Source organism: Neolamprologus multifasciatus, chromosome 12, assembly GCF_963576455.1.
Source record: "Neolamprologus multifasciatus chromosome 12, fNeoMul1.2, whole genome shotgun sequence".
Classification (NCBI taxonomy): Eukaryota; Metazoa; Chordata; class Actinopteri; order Cichliformes; family Cichlidae; genus Neolamprologus; species Neolamprologus multifasciatus.
In genome coordinates, this window is record NC_140450.1 from 10,756,087 (window position 1) to 10,783,347 (window position 27,261).

General features: G+C 39.4%; 1 protein-coding gene across 9 annotated transcripts in view; it reads left to right on the forward strand.

The window, feature by feature from the left end:
* The window catches only part of LOC146506472 (ADP-ribosylation factor-like protein 15), a 112,888-nt gene that overhangs the window by 58,153 nt on the left and 27,474 nt on the right, over positions 1-27,261 (forward strand). For all 9 annotated transcript variants that reach the window (XR_014877095.1, XM_085179214.1, XM_085179212.1 and 6 more), the window contains one exon: positions 3,339-3,547. Coding sequence is in view for 8 of the 9 variants with exons in the window: in XM_085179214.1 (XP_085035340.1) it covers positions 3,339-3,547 (209 nt within the window). In the remaining variant the exon portion in view is untranslated. The remainder of the gene's footprint in view (positions 1-3,338; positions 3,548-27,261) is intronic.

Sequence of the window (27,261 nt, forward strand, 5' to 3'; positions counted from 1 at the left end):
TAAAACGAAACTTTTTGTTTCAAAATTTTGTTGGAAATGTGTACTTTCCTCCTCATACATTCCTCGTGAGGATCAGCAGCTGTTCTCAGTTTGGATTCAGTCAGTTAAAATGAATTATCCTTATTTCATAAGACAAGACTCCTAATGCTGAAGGACCAAAAAATATTGGCACGATATCACGGTTGTTGGTTACTCCTTACTGACTTTAAGAAAAGTGTTGTCAGAGTAAAAAATTATGCACATGGAATGGCATTCATACAGTGCTTTTCTAGTCTTTTGATTCCTAGCCACATGTTACCATACATTCATACAATGCTTTGTTCTGTGCCTTCAGGCACATTATTTGCCTCTCATCTATGCTCGATTTAGAATCACAGTTTAACCTAACACGCATGTTTTTTGTTTTTTTTTTTTTTGCTGTGAGGCAATAGTGGTAACTACTGCAACACCATCCCACCCATGGTGAGATTTGCCATAAATAACACCAATTAGACTTGCTGTAATTACAAAGGTACATTCAAATAGTGTAGATGGGTTTGCAAAAGAGAGGTTCAGAGATTTGACCAGACTTTGTGTTGCAGCTCTTAATACATAACAGGTTGATTCTTGTTTGTGGGGTGGACACTGCTGTTTGAAGTTATTTTTGGCAAGGGTTTGTTCAGTGAAGATTGTAAACCAACCTTTTTTCCCTAAAGTAGCACATCAGAAAAAGTCCCAGGAAATAAACAGACAGAAGTTATTAGCTGAAAATGAATATTTAAATCATTATAAATGATTATATGTCTAAAAAGACACTCCCATAGATACAATCATATAACACTTATACTCAGACTTTCCATTTATACAGTTTGCGTTAAAGATAAAAAAAAAATAAAAAAATTGTATGCTACCCCCTTTGTTTTTAAAATTCACCAGTTCCTATTGGTAAAAGTGCAAGTTTGCCTTGAAGAAGTGATGTAGGTAAGATGATCCAAGAATCAGGGAGAACCTGCCACAGTTGTTTGGTGGATTTAGGTGATCTCAATTGCTGCTGTCTCTTCTTATAATCTCAGATTGACTCAGTGATGTTGAGGACAGGACTCAGTGGTGGCCGTGCCATCTGTTGCAGGACTCGCTTGTCCTTCTTGTTATTGAAGATGGTTCTCTAACTGACAAGCATGTTGATGATGGTACTTTGTGGCAGTGATTAGGAATTATTTTTCATAGCAGACGTCCAACAGTTGGTGCTGTAATTAAGGACATTAACCATTTATTTAACATGTTCATTTAAAAGTAAGCAAAGTTGACAAATGACCTTTAAACTATTTCTAGGGTGGGAAGTTAATTTTCCCAATGGGAAACTGGGGCTGTTGTGCAGGGCTACACCAGTAAGCTGAACTCAGTTCTGCTCAGTATTAATTTATTAATATTGATTTAATTTTACAAACTACTATCACAGTAGATATTAGAATTAGTCAATAAAAATGGGAAAAAGACCAAATAAAAGTACCAGCATTTTATAGATGTTTAATGAGTATGTGCAGTTTCTACTAAATTTCAGACTTAACTTCATGCAAAGTGCTGTTGCTGTTTTGTTTGTAGTTTAGTTAGTTTAGATTGTTTTTCTTATTCAGTTATAGAAATCTAGTCTGTTTTGGACTTGAACAAGTGTATTGAATTCACATTGAGTGTCTAGTAAATTGAAGATCTGCCTTCTATTCTGCATCTGAGAGCTCTGGAAGGTCTTTACCTACCTTCTCACAAAGCTCTCAAAATTGCGTCCTCGGATCCCATTTCTTTTTAGCAATTTACCCAGGCTGAACCCTCTGTCAGCTGTGTGGTAGTCTATGTCACTATGTTCAGTCTCATGATCCTCCAGAAGTGGAACAAACTGTCTGTGATTGTCTTGCACTGATGAAGTTGCACTGATACTACATCAACAACATTCATTTTAGAACTGACTTACACAACACCTCCTGAGGTGTAATACATTGCAAAAATCTGAATTTCAGTTCTGGGTTCATCTTAAAAGTTGGAACATTTTTCACTGTCAGATTTGGACAGCCATTGCTTGAAACACCTGCCAGTTTGTCCCATTTTGAGTCCCAGAATAACCAGGTGCCAGAGGAGTTACCTCTGTGAACAAATCACTTCCTGTTGTTGTCCCGAATCACTAAGCTGATCTTCATGGACCAAGCCCCATCCAGGGATGAACCAAGATTTTTCCTTGTTGCTTTTGCAACTTTGCTAGCAAATGATCAGATGTCAGTTCCTGTTCTGCATCAATAATTTGTTTGTTTTTGGGGTTTTTGTTGGTTTTGGTTTTGGTTTTTTCTCAGTGTTTAGTCTCCTAATGGCATTTTAAACTGTAATATTTAAAAATGGCAATCTGCCCTCTACCAAGTAAGCACCCAGCTTTAACTCAGACTTCAGTAAATAAATATTTAGAAGTCCAGGTCTTGTGGAAAAACTCTACATTCTTCATCAATTTTTCTTGATGTCTTTCAGAGCTAGTAGAACTTGCATCTGTGAAACATCTGGTCCAATGCATTTACAGTGAAGCTGCAGTCACTTGCACACGAATATATGTAAATTTAAAAAAAAATAGCATCGACCTCCAAAATAAAGCAACAAAGCTGTATTGTGATATCCAAAACATAGCAAAATCATTAAGCCATTCACTGATGAGGATTTTATCAAAGTGTTTGGTGGCTGAAATGGGACAAACTGGGTGACGTATACTTATTTATGTTTGCATCCTAGTTTCCTATTGATCTCAAATGGGCCGCTCAGGGACAGTCAAAGAGCCGGATATGACCTGAGGGCCGTACAATGCTCTGCACTATATGGACAAACGTAATGGGCCACACCTCTGTCTGTTTTCAATCCCTTTGCCTCAGGTGTAATAAATCTAGCACCTAACCATGCAGTAGGCCTTTAGAGACATCTGTGGAGGAATGTAATAGGATACTATGGTTGAAACACGAAGGTTACATTAAAAACTAAAAATAATAGATTTTTCTATGTGTTTATTTTGTTATTAACTAATTATTAATGTCTTTTCTCGCAAGTCTTTTTTTAAATTCGTTTTTACAACTGCAACCTTTGCTGTGAGTGAAAATTAGAATGGCTGCAGAGGAAGGTGGCGGTCATGTCTGACTCGTGTTGTCAGCATCTCTTTGGTTGTTTTGGTTTTACACCAAACAGATTCCTTAATCCATAATATATATATATTTGAGCGTTATGTATGTTTTGTTTTCATTAAAGTTAATTCACAAACACAACAATTACAAGTGTCATACTTTCTAGTATAGAGCTCTAACAGTGGCTACATTTAATAGCATCACATCCGTCCACAGGAGCTGACAACATCAAGAAGTATTGGAGTCGTTACTACCAAGGATCACAGGGTGTAGTCTTCGTACTGGATAGCGCATCATCAGATGAGGACCTGGAGGCGGCACGTAATGAGCTCCACTCGGCTCTGCAACACCCACAGCTCTGCACACTACCTTTCCTCATCCTTGCAAATCATCAGGACAAGCCTGCTGCAAGAACGCCGAACCAGGTAAGTTAGTTTGTTGTCAGTGCTGCTGCTAATGTTTCCATTTGATGTTTCTCTCAAAGTTCAGTTTGTCTTGCAGATGTAAACACTGCCCCTTACACATCTGGGTTAGTAAAGACATCATTTTGCATAATTCATTGCACACACTCAATGTAAATATACACATACACATGGATGACCCTTTTCTTTTTACACTGAAACAACTTGTTGTATACAATAGGCCCATTAGGGCTGGCACACAGTTTACTGTGGACAACATAATGACTTTTGGAATGTTAACATATTGCCAGATATTGAAAATTGTGAAACTTAAGGATGAAATGTCTGTGTTTTTCATGGTAGTGGAGTTCTGGCTTTTGTGTGTCAATGGACTTTGTTTGTTTTTGTTTTGTTTCCGAAGGCAGTTTGGTCCCAAGGGGATAAACTCAGATTATTAAAGACCTCTTTAGATCAGTTTTGTAGTAGAAAATTCCACCAGACTTGTGTCTTTTCCATTTTTTTTTTATTTATTTATTTTTTTTCCCACATTTTTTTTGCTGAATAACTTGGGTGGAAAGAGAGCAGTTAAGGAGATAAGATAAACTAGCATCTCTATAAATGCATATATACGTCACACTCTAATTTAAAAATCAGTTCAGCAGTCAGAAATATCCGCCTGTTAATTTAATTTCAAAGCATGCCCAAGTCCAAACATGAAGGCGTTGGTTATATATGTTGCTGTGAAATGATCCTATGGCAAAGCATTCTAACTGTGTCACCTATCTCATATAACAAAATTTAGCATAACATAACATAATTAGCAGCATTATATAATTTCCCCCAGGTATCAATAAAGTATTCTGATTCTAAAGATCTTAATGTAATCAATCAGAACAACCCGTGTGACACCCTCACCTTGGGACAAAGTTGATGACTGCTTGTGTGTTGGGTATAAAGGACAAAAAGGTCAAAAAATTCAGTTCTAAGAGACTCTAAGAAGTCTCTTAGAGTAGGATGTTATATCTAGCATTTCTTATGCAGTGCTCACTATATACGTTTTAAAATCGGGGACACTCTCTCTCAAAATCGCTAACACACACAGAAATATATACACACATACATCATGTTTAGGGTCCTATTTGATGTTTCTAAATCGAGAGAGCACCATCTGCATTTCCTACCCTGGACCACCAATGTTGCTACTTCAGGGATGTCAAATCCACTGTGGGAAATGAAAAAGGGATAAGCTGTGAGAATGATTCTGTTGTGGCATAAAGTAATTGTAACTAAAGCAAAGATGTTACTCTGCTGGGCTTCAGAAAAATATTGCATTTAGGTGTGCGAGCAGTTAATTTGAGAAGCAAACCATAGTCTTTGGTGCCACAATAATAACTTTTGTGTTGTGCTGCAAGGACCTCTAACCTAGGTTTATTATATATTACTTGCATTCGTATTTAGTGGAGCAACTGGCTTAACTCTTCCAAATATAATCACACTTTGTTCATAGACAATGTTAGAACATGATCGGAACTATACCCTTTTCTCTCTAATTGGGTACAGTGTTTAAAAGGGCTATGAGTACTCGATATTATGACGCAGGAATCGAACACCAAACGCCAGCGGTTCAATTTTAGCCACACTTGTGAGTCAAAGTTCATGAAGCAGGAGTGCAATTTTACAGATCAGCTAGCGGGTGTTGATCGCACTCTGAGCAGCAGAAATGAATAAAAGAATCTGCTGCAGCAACACACAGAGCAAACATTTAGTGTTCTGCAATGGAATGCAGAAAAAAAGCTATGCACACAGACGTGCTACATGTCAGGCAACCAATGAATTTTTTTTTTTTTTTCTTTTGCACTCTGGAGCCCAACACCACCAGAATCAGTTTTAACTTAATGTAACTAATTAGTATGGATTGGATGCACTTGAGCATGAGCCACAATAGTCACGGAAACCCACTCATCTTATTGATCATTTAAGTGGCAACTGCTTGTTTTGAGCTCGACAACACTGGTCCCTTTGTTGGCCTTCAAATCATAGCAGATTAATTAATCTGCCTGTGGCCTGCCCATATTCTCTGAGCGGTCTTGATGTGATGTGTCCTTATCAGTCAGTCGTCAGTTTCTGATTTGGCTGAACTGTGTGCAAACACTGATGACACGTGAGACTGACTTATGGGGATGGAGGGGTTGGATAAAAGGCCTTTTTTGCACCCCGTTGGAAGGCCCAGTTTAGTTCATCATGAAAGACTTGCATAAAACTAGTTGTTCAGGATTGATGCAGTTGTTTAGATACTATGTCTACTATCAGCTGAACGTCACTGGGAATTTGAACGTTTTCCATGTTGCTGTTCTATGTGTGTTTGTCATAGTATTTCTGACTTAGTTATGCATGCACTTGAATTGATTACAGATCATAAAAAACTCCAGTTGTAATTTTATTTTAATTTCTATTTACTTTACCTTTTATGCTCTTGTATACAGTGGGGCAAAAAAGTATTTAGTCAGCCACCGATTGTGCAAGTTCCCCCACTTAAAATGATGACAGAGGTCAGTAATTTGCACCAGAGGTACACTTCAACTGTGAGAGACAGAATGTGAAAAAAAATCCATGAATTCACATGGTAGGATTTGTAAAGAATTTATTCGTAAATCAGGGTGGAAAATAAGTATTTGGTCAATAACAAAAATACAACTCAATACTTTGTAACATAACCTTTGTTGGCAATAACAGAGGTCAAACGTTTACTATAGGTCTTTACCAGGTTTGCACACACAGTAGCTGGTATTTTGGCCCATTCCTCCATGCAGATCTTCTCAAGAGCAGTGATGTTTTGGGGCTGTCGCCGAGCAACACGGACTTTCAACTCCCGCCACAGATTTTCTATGGGGTTGAGGTCTGGAGACTGGCTAGGCCACTCCAGGACTTTCAAATGCTTCTTACGGAGCCACTCCTTTGTTGCCCGGGCGGTGTGTTTTGGTTCATTGTCATGTTGGAAGACCCAGCCTTGTTTCATCTTCAAAGTTCTCACTGATGGAAGGAGGTTTTGGCTCAAAATCTCACGATACTTGGCCCCATTCATTCTGTCCTTAACACGGATCAGTCGTCCTGTCCCCTTGGCAGAAAAACAGCCCCATAGCATGATGTTTCCACCCCCATGCTTCACAGTAGGTATGGTGTTCTTGGGATGCAACTCAGTATTCTTCTTCCTCCAAACACGACGAGTTGAGTTTATACCAAAAAGTTCTACTTTGGTTTCATCTGACCACATGACATTCTCCCAATCCTCTGCTGTATCATCCATGTGCTCTCTGGCAAACTTCAGACGGGCCTGGACATGCACTGGCTTCAGCAGCGGAACACGTCTGGCACTGCGGGATTTGATTCCCTGCCGTTGTAGTGTGTTACTGATGGTGACCTTTGTTACTTTGGTCCCAGCTCTCTGCAGGTCATTCACCAGGTCCCCCCGTGTGGTTCTGGGATCTTTGCTCACCGTTCTCATGATCATTTTGACCCCACGGGATGAGATCTTGCGTGGAGCCCCAGATCGAGGGAGATTATCAGTGGTCTTGTATGTCTTCCATTTTCTGATGATTGCTCCCACAGTTGATTTTTTCACACCAAGCTGCTTGCCTATTGTAGATTCACTCTTCCCAGTCTGGTGCAGGTCTACAATTCTTTTCCTGGTGTCCTTCGAAAGCTCTTTGGTCTTGGCCATGGCCGGAGTTTGGAGTCTGACTGGTTGAGGCTGTGGACAGGTGTCTTTTATACAGATGATGAGGTCAAACAGGTGCCATTCATACAGGTAACGAGTGGGGGACAGAAAAGCTTCTTACAGAAGACATTACAGGTCTGTGAGAGCCAGGGATTTTCCTTGTTTGAGGTGACCAAATACTTATTTTCCACCCTGATTTACGAATAAATTCTTTACAAATCCTACCATGTGAATTCATGGATGTACACTCACAGTTGAAGTGTACCTCTGGTGCAAATTACTGACCTCTGTCATCATTTTAAGTGGGGGAACTTGCACAATCGGTGGCTGACTAAATACTTTTTTGCCCCACTGTATATACATCCTGTCTAGCACATATGACAAATTAGTGATTAACATAAAGCACTGGAATCTGCTGTGAGTGATAACAGGTATTATTTAATTGAATTATTCTTATGGTTTATTAATATACTTTGACAGGATTTTTCACAGTGGTTAATCCAGTTTAGATACCAAAGAAATGATATTTCATGTCCATATTTGTATTTGTTGTAATCTGTTTGTGTGTTTGTAATTCTATGGTCATTATGAGTGTTACCGTCCCTGTGTGCACATATCTGACTCATGCCTTGTCACTGAAGGAGCTTAATGTTCAGTGACTCATAAATAATCTTTGCATAAGACAACACAAAATTTTAGACCAACTGTTAAAGAACCTTTTGTTTCTTTGTCTCTGTGTTATATATAGAGGTAAATATCTTTGATACTGTAATGGAAAAGTTGTGGAAATAAAACGGCTGAGAGGAAAACTTCTGTATACGTTAACTAAACATTTGTTCAGCATCCACAGGGGTCTCTTCCTGGAATTTGTTTCCATTTCTGCCAAGGTTCCCATGATACTGGTTCTAGTTGGAGACATAAGATGATGCATGTGTGTGTTCTGACAACTTCCTGTCATAGCCAACACTGAGGTTTTCCGAAAATTGGGCTGTCTCACCTCTTATGTCCAAAGAAGTCACATGGGCCAGCTGTTGTGCCCCGTGCCAGTCAGTGAGCCTTTGGCGCCCATGACGCCACGCATATTCAATTTAAAGGGATAGCGTGTCTAGATATTAATGTGTATAATTAGGATGATTAATAGAAACACACACCAGCCACTTTATGAAGTACACCATAGTAAAGTGCTTGCTGGACCTCTTTTTGCCTTCAGAAATGCCTTAAGTTTCATGGCACCAATTTTTGACAAGATCGTGGAAACATTCCTCGGAAATTTTTCATCCATATTGCTATGATGGCTTTACACAGTTGTCAGCTGCATAATCATGATGCAGATCCCCCGTTTCATTCCACCACAGCCAAAAGGCGCACTACTGGTGACTGTGGAGGTCATGTGAACAGAGTGAATTCAAAGTAATGTTCAGGACATTCGTTTTAGATGATCAAAGCGTTATGACGTGGTATATAGAGGCAGCAGTGATAAAGAGTAGACTGTGGTCATAAAGGGATGGACATGGTAAGGTATCTGCTTCAAGGTTTGAACTGTTGTGTATTCAGAGATGCTCTTCTACATAGCTTGGTTGCAACAAGGAATTTTTCTTCTCTTCCTATCAGCTCGAAGCTATCTGAGCATTTTCTTCTGACATCTGACATCAGCAAGGCATTTTCTCCTAAAGAACTTCTGCTCACTGATTATTTTCTCTCTGTAAATGCTAGCAGTTGCGTGGGAAAATCCCAGTAGATCAGCAGTTTCTGAAATACGCAGACCAGTCTGTCTGACACCAACAACCACACCATATTAAAAGTCACTTATATCACCTTTCTTCTGCATTCTGATGGCCTGGTTCAACGTTAGCAAGTCATCTTCCCGCTTAAATACATTGAGCTGCTGCCATGTCAGTGTTTGTTAGGTACACCTGTTTAATTGGCAGTCATTAACATCTAATCAAATTGGCCTCTGCGTGAATATTTCATAATTTTACAGCTTTTCTGGAAGCCTGCTGAAAAAGCAGTATCATGTATCTGTCATTGCAGGGCTGTGATCTAGATTGCAATATTAGATTATAGCCACAGATGAATAGAATTAAGTAATGCTGCAAATTTTTACTGGAACTTGTAAATGTGCCCCTTACTCCTCCAGCAGGTTTTCATTTGAACTCTACAAACCTCCAATGACAGCAGCTGCATTGCAGGTTCTTGCTTCTTGTGAATGTTTGACAAGCACCACCCATGAAACAGTCCCAAATTTAGTTGGTCTGAATTCTATTGGCAGCTTTTCTGGCGATGACACTATACACAAATTACGTCTCCTTGTTGACCTTTTTCTCACAGCAACCACACTGTTGACAGAACAAGGATCATTTCCTTAACACACACATGCTTGCATTTGTTAGTGCTGTTTTCTGGGGCACTCTTTGTTTATGGTGTCACATCAGTGACTTAGGGTGTTTCTGACACTGTAAGAGCAAGGGGTGAGAGTAGGTGGCAATGGGGTAATATAGCTTAGCCAGCCTGTTAAGGCCTGACTGAAGCCCTCTGTGCTGGAGCAAGTGTTTTTGGGAGCAGGTTGGGTCTGGAGGACGTAGAAGGAAACATGGGATAAAATTCCTTGTTGACATCAATCTCCTGCCATTGGGGGGCCCAAGGAAGCTAGGGAGGTGTTGAGGGGAGGTCACACTGTTGATATAACACCTCAACAAAGCAGGTCTGTTTGGATGGCAGGCCTTAATGGAATGCATCCATGAGGTGCTGTTGTTTTAGAAAATGCTATCAGTGTCGTGGATGTTGGTGTTTTTTAGTTGTAGTCTGAGGAAAAGACAGAAGTAGAAATAAAACTGATGATACAGCATATGAAGAGTGGGAAAACCAGTGGAGGTCTGGACTGAGTCATGATGCCTGGTGTGGGAACTAACACAAAAAATACGGTAAACAGAGGAAGAAGGAACAGGCTGCAATATCTGACTTTGGGAGCCATTAGAAAGGCTCCCCTGCAGGATTGAAGACAGAGGCGTTGAAACATTGGGGTCAGCTTCCCTGGATGATTGAAAAGCCCACCCCACCCCATGCACATGCACACATATGCACACGTACGCACACACTGTACTGTCTTTTATTTTCTTCCCCATTCTCGTTCTTTCTCTTTTTCACACTCATTCCCTCATTTACTCACTCCCTCACTTATACTCACACACTCAAGCTCAAGTGAATCCAGACCTGAAGAGTCCATTATGCTTTTCTTCATTTTGAGCATTTTGTAGTCTGGTATGAATTGCAGCACATCTGTTTTCAGTGTACCATGTGAAATCTCATGTTGCCTTTGCAGAGTTGCACTGCATAGACAAGCATCATAACTGGACAAGTGGAGGGCATTTTAAAGAGGAAAAACAATTTTTGTTGGTCTGTTAATTATTAAATTGTTTCTTAAAAATGATTTTCCCAGTCTGCCTTTCCTTCTAGAACAGGGGTCAGCAACCTTTAAGACCCAAAGAGCCATTTGGACCCGGTTTCCACGCAAAAGAAAACACTGGGAGCCGCAAATACTTTTTGACATCTAAAATGAGGATAACACTGTATATATTGTTATTACATATATACTCCTTATTCTCCTATATACTATATACTCCTTATTCTCCTTATACTCCGCCTCCCCTGCAGCGGTGTCATGTGTTATTACACATGACACCGCTGCAGGGGAGGCGGACGCACCTGAGCGGCACCCGCCTTAACGTCTGTGCTATCTATGCTGTTGTAGGTATATGTTGGGCTGTGAGCTGAAAAGCTACAGCCGGCTGTATGCGTACAGCAACCGTGTGAGAAAAGTGGTCAATAAAGAGATGCTGAAAAGCATGTTCATGGAAATATCGTCAGGTCTGCCGTGATATGTTTACAATGGGACTTCTGCTCCTGAACCTCTGCGCACAGCGTCTGCAAATCGGGGCTGTACGAAGTCACTTTCATCTTTACGCAGGACTGTAAGCTGTCATCTGTGAGGCATGAGTGGTGTTTGTTTTTAACATAGTTCACGGTGGAGAATAGCTGCTGACATAATGTGGATCTGAAGATCCATAACTGGCCTACCTGGGGTTGAAAGTCTCAGTAAATGCACGGCGTTTGTGCGGGTACACCGGCATCCGCGAGTGTGACGCTTATTTTGAGCGATGAAAAAATAATAAAATATAATTTAAATATAAATATAAATATTGTTATATTTCAAAATCACAATAATCTTCCAATTTAGAACTACAAGTTAAAAAAAAAACTAACATAAATAAAATACACTTCAGCTAAATACTTCTAATTTATTTTCCCAAACCACGCGGAGCCGCACTATAAGGACTAAAGAGCTGCATGCGGCTCTGGAGCCGCAGGTTGCCGATCCCTAATCTAGAAGATTAAGACACGAAAGAGGACACAGATATTGACAGATTCCTCACCAAACATGCAAACAATCATTGATCATCAATTGGCCATGTTTTGACTAAAACAGGCTGGCAGGCGCAAACATACACAGTGACACCAGCGGGCACACAGACGCAGACAATACATTATATGTGCCGTGCTTTCTGCCTTCAGCTGATCCTAGCAGGAGTACATTTAACTATATGAACATTTTTTTGCATCTACTGTTAACCAGTATGCTCCCCCACAAATTTTCCTTGTCCATACTTAAATGTATCCAAAAAAGTTCACTTTCTTTGAAATGTCTTGGTTTGTGACTCTGTGAATTCTTTATCTGAGTTACAAAATTTTAGAGTGGTTACTGTTTTAGCTTAAGCTAATGGGGAAAAGAGGAAATCCCACTTTTACATTTGGCATTTTGGACTTGTTTTTGTTTTTTGTATTTGTATTCTACGTTGTAACACATACTGCATATGTATAAATGAGAGACACGCTCATTTCTAAATAATAAAAAAAAAAAATTACACATCGTGAAATGCCATCTGATGAGTGGTCAAGTGAGACTTTGCATATGCATTGCACAGATTTTCACCTTTATTTATTTATTTTCAAGTCTGTTGAGGGATTCCAGCTATTAAAGAACTTAAAACTGAAAATCAAATTAAATCTCTACCAGTTCATCGCTCACAGTGTAAATCTGACTTTATGATGTGAAGCTTCTTAAAATTTTAGAAACTACGGCCAATTTCTGTCCTCTTTTCTGAGATCTAGAGCGTCTAAATCTTATCAGTGTCACTGCAAAAGCACTAGGGACAGGACGTTTAAAATCTCTGGCCCCTCTCTTATTTGATGCTCACTTACTTTACTTTTTATACGTGGTTATACCAAAAATTTATTTGCAAGTCCTTACAAAACTTTGTGGCGTCCTTTCTTTTACAATCCAAGTTTGCTGGAAAAATGTTGAACTTACTCCAGCATGTGAAAAGCTGTAACTGAGTGGGAGGCAAGTTTTCTGCAGGGAACATCTTCAGCAACCCCACAGCTGAGTGGGGTTCTTCGCAGCCAGTTTCTGTTCTCCTGTGGTCCCCAGGAATGTGGCTCACACAATGATAGAAACTCCACAACTAACTTTTTTTTTTCTTCCCATGTAAAGAGGTTTGTGGAATGTTCACTTTTAAAAAGCCCAGAATTGCATTTTGTTGTATTGCATTAGTTTATTTAAAATGTTTGCAATTCAAACTGTTTGAGACAAATCTTTTTTTTTTTTTTTTTTTTTTTTTTTTTTTTTGGCCCTCATTTGTATTTTTTAGCTCATATTTGAGACTCACACAAAATAGAAATGTTCTAATCACTGATTGGTGGAAGTTTCAGTGACAGCTATAGGTGAGGCCACCTCCTGAGATTAAGAGGGTGGCTGGGTCATGGTGTAGGGAAGTAATTGTTAGCCAGCCTTTTTGTCTTTATTATCAGGCTTTCTGAAATAAAGTGGGTGGAGTGGGGGGGGTATGGGGCCTGTCGCTGGCTCTCTGTTTGATCATTGATCTCCATGACCCCATTCGAAGGGTCTTAATCTCTCTGTTGACCTCCTGAAGGATTTTTTGAGGAAGGGTTTCAGGGGTGGATCTTGACTGGGAACTATCAAGAGAGTGGAGATGCTGTAGGGGGTTGTATAGCCATATGCATTATTATAGTTTTCTGACTTTCTTTTATCCTATTTGTCAACTATTCTTTGATTTAAGAGAAAGGAAGTTTTTTTCCAAGTTGGTGAATGCTTTTACACTAATTTCATGTATTTAATATCCAGATAAAAGCCATGTAAAATGTATGAACATTCAATTTAAATATACAGAAATTTTTGTTGGCCAGTTTATATTTATGCTCTCTGATGGCTCATGGATGTCACAAAGAGATCATGATTATCAGTTTTATTACTAATAATTTATCTCTTTAGTCTGCAAATAAAGGTGTGACTATTGATAAAACAGGTAGAAACAGGAGGAAAATGAGGCAGTATTCCTAGATGATAGCTGTGGGATTGCTCATTCTTTTTAATGGATTTAATGAGGTCATAAAGCATGATGACACAACATTAACAGACCACAGTTTTAACTGCTTTTTCATCCTGATCAGTCAGTCAAAACAACACATTCAGGCGCTGACGTGCATACATGTTACTATTTTTACACAATAACTTGTAACGGTTTGTGAAAAATTCATTGATTGATTTATTGTCAAGCTTTTTTAAATCACAGATGCAGAAAATCACAAGTGCGTTTGGTACATTTACTTTAAGAGAATAGATGAACTCATGAATATGTTTACAGACACTGTGGGAGGAATAATGATCAGATATTGTATGCTTCTTAAAAAGACAGATGTATTTAGACAGTTATATCTGTCTTATAACCACACTAGAATGCACTAATTCTGTGAAAGTAGTGGATATGGTGCTTTATCTTTAAAAAACAAACAAACAAACAATTTGGCTGGCCTCAGTTTGTTCTAGGCACTGAAAGTAAAAAGACATTTTGCCTTTTTATTTGCCATGCAGTAAACAACAGTACAGTGATGCTGTTTCAGCATCTTTGTCAGCTTAAATAAGCTTTAATGCAAAGTAAACGAATTTTACTAGTAAACCTAACATGGGATAGATCTTCAAAGTAAAACGGTAATGGGAGAAATGGGATATGCCTTTGTATCTTTGTAACTAAATATTCAAATATGGATAAACTAAATGCCATTAATCTAAACCTTTTGCCTTTATATTAAGCTAATGTTAGTTATTGGGGAATAGGACGCGACTGTTGCTGTAGTACAGTGCATTTTACTAAAACAGCCGTTAAGAGCAGGGTTTGTCTATTTCCAACACAGTTTGCTTAGCTTAACATCATCATCAGCCCTTTGTAGAAAAGTTAGATGACTTCTTGTGAACTGATATTTATTAGTACATGTAAAGCCTTCTGAACTAGAAGGAAAGACATGAATTAACAGTGTCTCAGGCCAAATAATTTTTGCAAAAACACCCAAGGTATGAAGCAACTATTTCAGGTGGTCCATTTGATTTGATTACAGTGCATAAATCCCACAAAGTTGTTTTGAAACCAGTTTTGGACATAATGACATAATGAGAAAAGGTTGAAGTTTCAGCTTCCTCTCTTTGATTATTGTTTCGCTGACATAAATCACAGTTTTGCGATACAGTTTATTGAGGTCACTGTTTTTCCTTTCTTTGTAAAGCCTCCTTCCCAGTGCAATTAGCAGCTGATGATAAGGTGTTTTGGGCCGCTCTTTATTTAGAGGCTTTAATGTGGATAGCAAACATCTACTTTTATGGAGAAGGAGCAACATGACAGGAAGAGCAGGAGAAGAAGAGATGGGAATGTTTTCATTAGAGTGTCTTTGGTATTCAGGCCAGATAATTAAGTCCTTCTTTTAAGTTGTCTCTTCTTCAAGACCTCCAGATGCGTCTGAGTGTTGTCAGACAAGGTGTGTTGTAACACGCCCATCCTTGAGCAGCTGTGCGGATGTACTCATTTATGCATGCAAGCGTGCACCGGTGGAAATCAAACAGTTTTACATCAACAGTCCTTTTCACTGTAATCTCCTTCCTCATTGTGTTTCCCACACACACACACACAAACACACACACGCACACACCATGGTGTTATGTGGTCAATTCACTGCTCAGCCGCTGGAATGCAGCTGCACTCTGAATAAACCGCAAGTAGATACCCACACACGCAGACGCTGTGGTCTCACTCTCCTTTACTGTCCTCAGCTGGAACGGTTTAAACCCAACTCACACAAAGAAGGAAACCATAAAGAGTGGAATTGATGTGAAGAGGAAAACCACAGTGCTGGGTGAATTGTGATGAAGACAGACGGAACACTTCCTGGCTTCTTGTTTTGAAAGGAGATACTGATCTCAAGCAGTGTTACCTAAGATATTCAGTGTAGCCAAGCACAGAGTTTACACTGACTGGGCTGAGGAAAAGCGAGAGGACTAAGGAAACACAAAGCTGCAAATGAGACTGGTTCTGTGGCAGAACGTCAGTGCCCCAGACCTCCCCTTCTCCTTATCTCTCTGCCCATCGTCTGGGGCTTTTTTCCCTCCTCCTTCTTCTTCTTCTTTCTTTTTTTTTAATCAGCACACCAATTGTAACCATCCCACAGTTCTTGCTTGTGGTTTTTATATAGCACAAAGTTGTAGGTATGCTGGAACCGTTTTCTATTTATGTATCTAATTTTAACAGAAACCTGAACCTTTTCGCTTAGGTGACAAAAGAGAAGTAGGATTTCTTTTAGTCCTCTTCTATCACAAGATTTTTAGGGCACCTGTCTTGTCCTTTCTTGGCAGCTGTCTGGTTTGTGATTGTTATCCAGTTGATCTTTTTTTTAATTTTACTTTTTTACATTTTTATTTAGTATATCTAACTGGCGTGTGAGTTTATGACCACAAAGCGACTGAGGCAGCTGATCTTTTTTTTTTTTTTTCCAGCAGCTATACTCCTGTTGAAGATTTAATCGCGTTGATATGAATCGCTGCACTTTCCAAGCCTTTATGTTTTGATATCTACATTCTTTTATGGCACAACCACCTCCAGATGTCTTTCTATACTGTACCCATGTACCCATTTGTGTGTGTAAAAGCAGCAAAGCCTTGCATGGGTTGGAATTCCCCCCATAAAGTCACTTTATTTGCAAATGTTTTTCATCTCCACAGAGGACTTGAGATATAGGAGTCCCTCAGCTGAGCATTTGGATAAAACATTAAGAGAACTAGGCCTCACAAACAAAACCTCTGCCCGTCTTAAAAGGCAAATGACAGCTAAGGATATATGACTGTCCACTTTTATAAAAACCGAGAGTAAAACTTAACAAGTCCATTGCACAACCAATGCCTCCTCAGGACTGTTTTTGTACCTTGCTGTGCAGCAATATGGTGAATGTACTAAAAGCAGTGCTTTTTTTTTTTTAAAAACTGAACTTAGATCATGTGCTATAAAAGTTGTTTTATTTCTCTGCTACACGTTGAACCAAAAGTGCTTGTTCTGTCACTGACCTATGCAGGTACATGGCACAATCTGTTTTGTCTTCGTTTTCCTGTCCTTCCAGCAACCATGACAGCTCTGTGGGCTTGTCAGGTATCATCAGTGCAAAGCTGGTCCCATGTGACACCCTTGGCAGCTTGCCAGAAGCTAATTGTGCTAATTGGCGAGCGCCAATCCTGCAACAAGGCTTTGAGGGGTGACCCACCGACACTGATCAAAGCGCTAAGATTTGTCTTCTGTCAAGGTCTTGCGGGTAATCGGCACGTCCACTGACCTGAAGGCCACAAGGGCAGGACCCACAATGATGTTGTTAGCTTGTGTGTATGTGGAGATAGAAGTGGACAAGGACATGAATTGAAGTACCCACGCAACGGGTGTTCTCAGACATCAGGGTGAAGATAATAAAAACATCTTAACATATAAATATCTATCGATTAAACACATAAAAGCTGCAGTGGACCCTTTTTCAGGTTTATTTGGTTGTACTTTCACCAGCTACTGTTTATTCATGACACGATTTTTGGTAGCATTTACTCAAATGCATAAAATCAACAATCAGCACTTACCAGAAAGCTTTTTTTGCAAAATCAAATTATGTCATTCTTTGAGCTGTGTGCAGCAGAAGTCAGTCCTTTCTTTTGCTCTGTGGAACAGTGTGTGTATATATAAGCTAGTCTAAGGATTGATGGATGAGCCCAGAAACCAGACAGAAACTCTCTCAAGGGCTTTAACAGTCACCAGGTCATTTTACTTTTGCAGCTTTAGTTGTCTGATAGCCTTAGCTTGAAGTAGAGGGTGGGGGATATTGGGTGCTGTCTACGATAGAGAATCGGTTCTAAAAAGCTGATGAACGTATGCCTCTGTTTGCCCTTGTCTGTTTGTTACTGTCTCAAGCTATTTCAAATGAGTGTTACATCCTATTTACAAAAACCCTTTAGCCAATTTTTATACTGTCTGGGAACCTGTCATGGATTCTCACATTCTGTGGGTGCATTGTCTGTCTTTAAGCCCAAAACACGTCTGAGAGAAGGCACCCAGTTGGCCGTTATGAAACATTGACATGATTGGAAAGTTAGGTTTGAAAAATGTTTTAGATTCAAATTTGTCAAATACATTAGTTTTTTAAGCTTAAATTGAAATTCAGATGAAGTACTAGCATTTTAGCTTCGTTATTGATGTAGACTGCAGGATAAGAAAGCAGGGTATTCCAGACAGCCTTCTCCCCAACAACACTTTACAGTTCCTCCTGGTGATCGCGAAGCATTCCCAGACCATCTTAGATAAACTTTCTAACAGGTTCTGAGACTATCACAGTGTCTTCTCCCAGTTGGGCCAGAAAACAGCTAAGGCAAGCCTAATCAGAGGCCCGAATCATCTCAATCCATTAGAAGTATACAAGTTATATGGGATCAGCAATGTCTGTTTGTAGTTACACTGGGACTATCCAGTCCTTCCAAAATACAGGATATGTTTACAGTACTACTTAAAAGGTCAGGCTACATTCGCTGCTCACTATGAATCATTTAAGAATATAATGCATCTGAAAGCGGCCATAAATTTAAAGGTCAGTGACATTATGATTCAGAGCCTGTTTATTCATGCTTGACATCAGGTGAGACTTTTATGCCTCCGCAAAAAGAACAGCTGTAGTTGGAAGCGTTATATTTTTGGGGTTTATTTTTGCCTGTCCGGTTGTCGTGAACATGGCATCTTTTGAACCCTTGAGGAAGAACTGATTCGATTTTTTTTTTTTCCTTCCTTCAGAGGTGAGGGTCACTGCGACGTCATGTCGGTCCCAGTCTTGTGAATGCAATACCTCAGGTACATCTGAAGGGTATTTCATTACATCAGCTCCAAACCTGAATTCATTGGACAAATGTCAAGAACAGTGTGACATCACAAAACGCGCTTTTGGCCATAACTCAAAAATTCATTTAGTAATTATGACAACATTTTACGCAACTGTCTAGTAAGATAAAGTAATGAAGTGATGACATTTCATATCCAAAAAGGTCATAGGTGAACTTTACTGTGACTTCATAATTTTCTACAAGAACGTATTTTTGGCCATTGTTCAAACACTCAAAGGAGATGGATACTCTGGTGCCTAACAGTTAAACTACTGTATGACAGACATGAATGTACCCTGCATGCATGTAGACGTGCTGGTGGAGGAATACAAGTGCAAGGTGATAATTCTGGTGATAATATACTTGACACTCATTCTTTTTGTAGCAAAGTTAGCTATTAGCTACCTTCCATTTAAGCTCATCTTCCCTTTATGGTAACATTCTTCTAAGTGGCTTTGCCTAGGTTCTACCACCAGAACCTTGTATGTGTGGGAACCACCTCTTCTGCTTGCCATATTAGGGATATCAACTATATTTGACATCATACAGAAATGCAAGTGGGGGGAAAAAAAGAGTTTTCTGAGGTTCTGAGTCACAGCAAATTCTTGCTGTTATGCTGACCTTATAACTTGTTAAATATAAGCATCTATGAGTATAACTGTATCAGTATGAAAGAAAACAATGAAAACTGTAATAGATCCCATTTAATATCTGACTTCTTCTGTTTAAGAGTAAATCTGGAATGTTTTCTCCAGTGCATTTATTCAACTGTAACTACACTTCCTTTTAACTTGTGTAGTGCAGGTAGTATTATACTTTTAGTTACTGTAATTTACTGAAACTAAGCCAGAATCTTAGTTTCAGTAACTTACAGTTACAGAGTCTTTAAAATTAATTGTGCAGTTTTTATACTTTGCTGTATTCAAATGAAATCATGCTATATTTCAACACCACTTAAAAAAATCTCCAGCTGTCAACTATCTGAAGCTTTTGGCATGTTTTGGAAGTTTTAATTAAATGTTGACTTTAAGTGATTGAAATGTATATAACTGGTTTCCTTTGTACTGTAATGGAGTGTGAAATGGTATAATACCTAATTATTGTGGAATTTGATACATCGCTGTACCGCAGAGCCACTCAGTCATGTATTATATTCATTTCTCTGCTGCTTTGCATTAAATTGAGATATTTTAATACATTTCAATTACAGAATACAATTATATAATAAAATATAACAAAGGAGAATGTGCATTAATAACTCAGTAGTGTTCGAGTTATTTGTATTCTGAACCGATAGAAAGATTGAACACGCTAACCTTTTGACTGCGCTTCTGACAGCTCATGTTGGAGGGGTTAAACCGTGTGTGCCAGAAATCAAATGAATGCACAGAATACTTGGCAATTCATTCTTCCACAGTGCAATGTAGCTACATGAACATGTAAACTGTCTGAGTTTAGCAGACATGGCTGCAGGGCAGAGGGAATTACACTGTCACACAGAGGATATGGAGCTGCCGTGATATCCTCTTGGCACATAGTTGAAGACCATCCAGGTGGAAATTGGTATGCTCTGCCAAAAGGGAGGTGGGGAGTGAGGTAGCTGCTTGGGAGGTGCTCATCTGCATCAGCAAGCATCATCTTTCATGTAAACAGTATATGGCCATACCTGTCAAAGAGAGAACAGATTTGTGATGCTGGATGTGGAAACAGGCTTTTGTGCATGAGGGTTAAGCTTTGCACACCTGTACATTTTGGGGATTGATAAAGTTCTGTGCACATCTGTCAAAATGTTTTGTATTAGAGCTACACTACCTCTTCAGAGTCACCTAGAACCTGTCTGTTAAATATCACCTCCTAAAGTATCATTTCTGATTTTTCTTTTTTAATCATTTGTTTCTTTTGAAGCTGTTAAACTTAAAATGAGCCATGTATTTTTTTTCCCATACCATGGGACTACCGTTCATGTTATTGCACTAAGATTCTACCAGTGATTATACAAATGAACATAAGTAAGCTTCATAATGTGTAAGTATTGGGTACTAATAGTAGGCAAATGGATGAACAATTAAAAAGGTCTGGGGTCTTTAAGCAGATAAGTGTGACATAATGTAACCTGAAATCAGAAGTCGGATGCATGGAATTTTAACAAGCTAGTCTTCTTCGTAGTCTTTGTAATCTCAGTCTTGTCTACGTATATATGTTTAAAATACGATCTGAGCTCTGAGGTATAATTCAGACCAGACACACTGGGGTTCAGATTACATGTTTACTGCTTTTACATTATCGGTGCTGTCAAAAAGAACAGGCCAGTAAAGTAGCTAATATTTCCTTTCAGCAGTGTTTGAAGAATGAAATGTTTAAAGTGTTGCTAAAAGGCAATGATATGTTGGTTTTGCTCTTCTTCTTCAGAAAATAAGAGCATAGAAAAAGGTAGTCAGTCGTGTCTGGACTTTGCAAAAAAAAATCCATCTCTGTTTGTAAATTCCTAAACCTAAAAACAAATGACTCTAAGATGAGTTGTAATAAAATCCTGTCTTTTGTCAAAAGCAGCATTCTTTTGTTTTAGTGCTGTAGCCAAAGCTGGTAAACAGCCATAGCCACCCTGTCTGCAGACGTACACCGAGGCACTGTTAATGCCTCTAAAAAATGTCTACCAAAAATGGAGATGTGACGGACAGGATTTGGAAGCCAGGTGTTGTGAGCACCACAAGCCTGCCTGGGTATGATTAAAGCTGCAGCATTATCTCAAACATTCTTCACACAAGATAACGTATCATGCTAAAAGGGTTACTGAACCATACTGGCTGCTTTGTACTTAACCCAATCTGTACGCCATTACACAGTCCTCACATCATTTCCAGTTAGCGAGCAGGCTGGTTGCATCATGTACATCTGATTAGAAAGAATTATAAATGTTTCTATGGAAAGGAACAATATTATTGTGGTCTTGTTACGCGTGTTTTAGTTTTTCATTAGTCGGTATCCACAGACCCTACACAGTTATGGGATTAAATATGACTTGCATGCGGTTGTCAACAACCAAAAACAAAACTTTAGGCATAGTTTCACAACTGTTCAAAATATTTATTTTAAAAATAAAAGTATTCAAATAGAAATAGTTTCCAGTATAGAGTCACTTAACATTACACTGTAACTGTTTTGGTTTTGCTCGTCTTGAAAATTTTACTTCTCAAGGAAAAGCTTTGTGTTCTTTATAATTCTTGACGTGAAGCAACTTTAGTTACTTGAACTGTTTGGACCAAAGGGTTTTTGAAGCATCTTACTACCTCAAGTCAGCTCAAATCCATCACCTCCACACACAACCTAAAGGTCTTACTTTAGATTGTGGCAGCTCGTAGTGTGTGTTGCATTGGGCAGTGATACTGTTCCAGCTCAGTGTATGTCTTAATCACATCCGATGACAGATGAATCCCCTGGGCTATCTGTGCCACATGAGACGGTCCTCCTCAGCTCGCTGTGATCTAGATTACCCCCCCAAAGTGCTTGAAAGCAAAAGAAGACAGGAAAATCCTGACAGTTTTATCCTAACGGATAATTTGAGGTTAAATAATCTCTTAACATTTTGAAGCTCTGTTTTGTGAATCAGTCATTTTCACTCAGAAAATATAAACAAAATGGGCTTTGATTATGCAGTTTAAATGCCTAGAGAAAGTAGCATGTCACGGCGTGTTTGCTTCATCTTATTTGTAACTCCTTTATTTTTGTTGCACATTCCAAGCAAATCACATTCTTCGTATACAGTACAAACTCTTTTGCATTTCACTTGGTGGCTTACACTGAGTTTGACCCTTTGTTTTGTTTTCTACATAAGCTTTCTCCTGCGGGAACTGTTCGATGCTGTTTGTTGGAGCTGAAGTGGGTGGTGTCAGCGATGCAACCCTGCCACCCTGTTCCAATGTCCTCGTATGTCCCTGTCTGGTTTACCCACCCTGTCACTTCCCTCCTGCAGAGTCCTTTCTGATGGCCAGCTTCTCTGAACTCAAACAACAGCTCCATTTGTTCTGCCAGGGCTGGGAATGCACTCAGCCATCTTTAGCTATGTTTCTGCCAGCCACAGTGAATGCCAAACCTGTGGACCTTACTTCTGTGCCAGCTCTTCTCTTTCTCCTTCTTTTCTTTCACTGTGTCTGTCTGAGTACGTCTGAGTACATGACACCGGCAGGGTTTAAGTCACTGGTAAAAGGTCCTGAAAAGGTACTGTCTGCATGGCTGTTGTACTGTATTAGCCTAAGTCGAAATTGAAAGAGTAGACAGATGCAAATTGTAGATAAGCTTTTAATCAGTTGAACAAATGTCAATATAAAACTCTTAGCTACAATATTAAAACAGACTGCCTGATGTTGTTTAGGTCAGTCTCATGTCGCTAAAACAGTCCTGACCTGTCGGGGCATGGACACAGATTGCTCTGAAGGTGTCCTGTAGTGTCTGGCACCAAGATGTTGGCAGTGGATCCCTTTGGTCCAATGGGTTGTGCCATATCCTGTGGCTGCCCAAGGAGTTGGGTGGCCAAATTACACTTTAAGCTCTTTTTCATGTTTCTCGAGCAGTTCCCAAGCCCACTGTGGACACTTTAAAATTATGTAGCGTGGTGCATTATCACGCTGGATGAGACTGCTGCCAATACTGTTTGCGTGGGTGGTACGTGTCAAAGTAGAATCTGTATATTTGTAAAATACTCCTGAGCTACTTTCCTCTTGAGGCACGCATGATGAGAATACAACTACTTCCAGACAGTAAGAGAAAATACATGACATTTTTCTTTTTGCCTGGTCAATGGTTAGTGGGTTGTCCTATATAGCTACTTTTGTAATATGGAGTTTTATTCATTCCATTCTACAAGTTATTGTAGACAAGACATTTGTTTTATTATTTTAATTTCTTTTAGTGTGTCACACCTTACATGGCATAGCCAAGAAACATGACTATATTTTCAGCTATTTGCATTTAAAAAGCCACCGCTCATTGGGGACAAATAGACCGTGGACAAGATCTGAACGCCTCATTGCCCAACACTCCTCAGTCACTGTTGTGTGAGAGATGGATGAGTGAGTGTATGTAAACACTGCATTGGGTCCCAGGTCTTCTCATAGTGCAAAGCCAGTGTGGAACTCTTCAGTTCGCTCTTGAAGGACTTAAGAAAACACAAGTCGCTGATAGCAATCACTCAGTCACAGAAGTCCAGTTGTAACCATCACTTCAAACAGTTCCTGTGGCTGAATTGTTGCTTCAAAAGAAACAGTGGGCAGAAGTCATGGAGCAAGAACAAATAAGCAACTGAAATGGTTTCTATCCTGTTTAATTCAAACTAAGTCTGTTTACTTCCCATTTCTGATGCAACTGGTTGAGTTGCATTGACCTATTTGGTCTTTATGAAAAACAAGGTAGGGCTTTCCAGAATTACTACTGGTGTCCCCTGTCAGCCTGACTAAGAGGACAACAGAGAAAGTTGGCAAAAGGAAATGGGCAGGGAGAACTTCCTCAGCCAAGCAGAGAGAATGAAGAAAGGCAGTAATCTGCTCTGTCTGGTACATTACCCGTGAATGAGACCAGAACACATCGGTAAACTCGAAGAGAATGCAGTCCTAGAATAAAGAGAACGCAAAGAGAAAATAATTCTGGCCACTGATTCTGTAAATCTTAAATTCAAATGCAGTTTACTGTAGTTATTTTATGCGAAGGTTGAGCATATGGTATATGTCATATCTCTATTTTTGATATGTTGTCCTTCAGTAAAAGGTGAATCGAAAATTTTGAAACATTTTGTTTTGTTTTTATTTACATCTTATAGTATGTCCCAACACTTGTGAAAGAGGGCTGTATGTTCCCCTTTTCTTTTTCTTCCTCTGATCCTAGTGTCAGAGCAAGGTCAAGCATCACCTGCTTTCTTGTCAGTTCTTATCTATGTTAGTGGGAACCCACCTTGTAAACAACTGGCCATCTGATCCACATGGCCCATCTCTCTCCACTTTTAGAAGCAAGTGGCCCCTTAATGGGGATGTCCTGGCTGGCATGGATATGCCCAGACTTGTTGTACATGTCCCCCCCTTCTCTCCCTCCCTGTGAATCACGGAGATGTCTCAGAAGGGATATGCTCATCTTTCAAATGATTTAGGCAGTGTTATTTTCTGGGTCTTATTCTTAACAACAGTTACCATGTAGGACATCTGATTATAGCTACATCCTAGGTGTTCACGGCTTATTTTGTGGTCATGATATCATGAACACAAGAGATATGCATGACCTCAGTGGAGCATGTTTATGTGCCTGGCTTAATCCGGGGCACCAGTGGGGAGACTAGGTCTGCATTCCACAGTATAACAGTGTGATAGACATGTATAACATGTTTATCATTACAGTTGGAAAAAACAAATGCCCCAAACTTCCACGGACCAGGAAAAAAAAACAGATAACAGCAGACAGCAGTGGTAATGATCAAACACAAGTACAGTAAGAAATAAATGGCCTATAATCACAGAGTTAAAATGTAATCTATAAGATGCTTTGATCTTTTCCGCTTGTAATCTCTAAGGAAATGCAATACCACAATTCAGCGGAATGATTAAACCTTGTTCCCTCATAGTCTAAATAGCTTCTTTTTTTTTGTCCAGCATGGTAATAATTTTCTGCATTAGTCAACCTGTAATAAAGTGGTATTAAAGTCCAGAGCAGTGCTTCATATTGTACTCTTAGCTTCTTTTTTTTTGTTTGCATGCAGAACTCCTGCCATTTGTTCAGTAATAATTTAACAAGGAGGGGGGGGGGGGGGGTTCAGGTGAATTTGCAGGTGGTGATGAACTTTTGGCATTTATATGAGCAGCTTTGGACTGTTGCAGTGTATTTGATCTGCCTTAAGAAGATGGACCCAGACATTTTAAGATATTTTGTTCGGCAGTACAATACAACTGCAGCACAGACACTCACAGCAGACAGTATTGTGTGGGACTTGGCAGACACCCCCTGAAGCGTCTTTTGAAAAAGGTTACCTTGTTTGCCCCTAGAGCTATTTTCGCTCTGCCTCTCTGTCTGGACTTGCCAGTCTGTGAAAATACTCCTCACTAACCTTACCTCCTCCTCTCTCCCTCCCATCCCATGTCTGTCATGACATCACAAACATCAGGTATCCAAAGCAGACAGCAGTAAATGGGCGTTAGTTTAATAAGCATTATTAACACACCTGCTTTGCAGTGCATTCCTGATTACATGGTCTAATGGGACTGGCACTCCAAGTAGGATTAGTCAAGCCTCGGGGTCTGCACCTGAACCTTAGTGAAACTCTTAAATGCAAACATCTTCTAACTCAAATACAAAGAACTGTGAAAAAGTAGCCTAGTCGTGACCGTTTTACTTTTCTGCTTGTTTACCCATACACACCAAATCCTGTGATCCACCTTGTTTATCTGATTGTTCTTTTTAAATTCAAAGACTGCAAGAACTCAAAAGAATAATTAACTGACAAACCAAGATTTTGTCTGTATGTAGATGGTGCTCTGTAATACACAAGTTGATTAATGTAGTTCCAGATTATTTAAGTTCTCCATCTTTTTTTTTTTTAATGGATATCCATCAGGTGGATTCCCATCTGTGAACCATTGTAAACCAGAACAAATAAAATGGCAACAGTAACAGTTGTTTCAGTCTGAATTGCCATGACAGGAACATTTGTGTGAAGGTGCAAATCTGGCTTAAATCAGCACAGATTCATATATATTGATCATTTTCATGTTTCAGTCAGAAGGAATAAATTGGTTTTGGGACTAATGTGGGTCTTCATCCAAAGACAGTTTTAATTCTCCACATTTGTGTCTTGGCTGTGCAGAGGGACAGGCTATGAGGACACAGCCAAGACAGAGGATATGGAGTCATGCTTGTGTACATCCAGCAAGGTGACAATTTGTTCATCATTTTTGTTGTATGTTGATTAGTTGAAGAGTTTGCTTCAGGATGAAAGGGAATGGCCACGGCAAAGTTGACCACAAAATGAAGAAGAAGGAAAAAAAATGACTTCAAAGATCAAAACATTCAGAAGAGAAGCACAGACAATGGCTGCAATTTTTAACTCTTGGTTTTACTCTACCACCAAAAAGCTAAGGTTAACAAACATCACCCCACATTAACAGTTTTACCACAGATTTTTGACACTGTTACTAAGTGGGAGTAGACACATGGAACATCCTTGTGCAGGACTATAAAGCTCCATGTTTCACCAACACAGTACCATGCCATGTATACATGGTACTTAACTCGTCCTTTGTGTGTTTTTTCAACCATTAAGCATTTCTTTACAAACAAAACCAGGTAGACGACTGGATTTTAGTGATCTTCTAAAAGGGGAAAAAGATTCGAATACAGGTGCATTTGAGAGGCAGAGAGTTTGAGCGTCTGTTTAAACAAAGTTTTTAGAGGCTCTTATTGGATCACTGCTAAGGAACATGGGCACTGAGACATTTCTGCAAATGTCGCCCTAAGACAGTCTGCAGTTCTGATGCACAGATGGTAACAACTTTAACCACAAAATGTTTATAGGGTATAAAAATTAAAAACGCAAAATAAGAAAAATAATACATGGTACAGACAAACACACAAACAGGTTTGTGTTTGTTAAAATGGATAATAAACAAAGTTCTGAAACTTATAGACATCCATCTATTTTCTGCTACTGGTCTTGATCATAGCTGCAGAAGTCTGAGCAGGGATGTCCAGACTTTC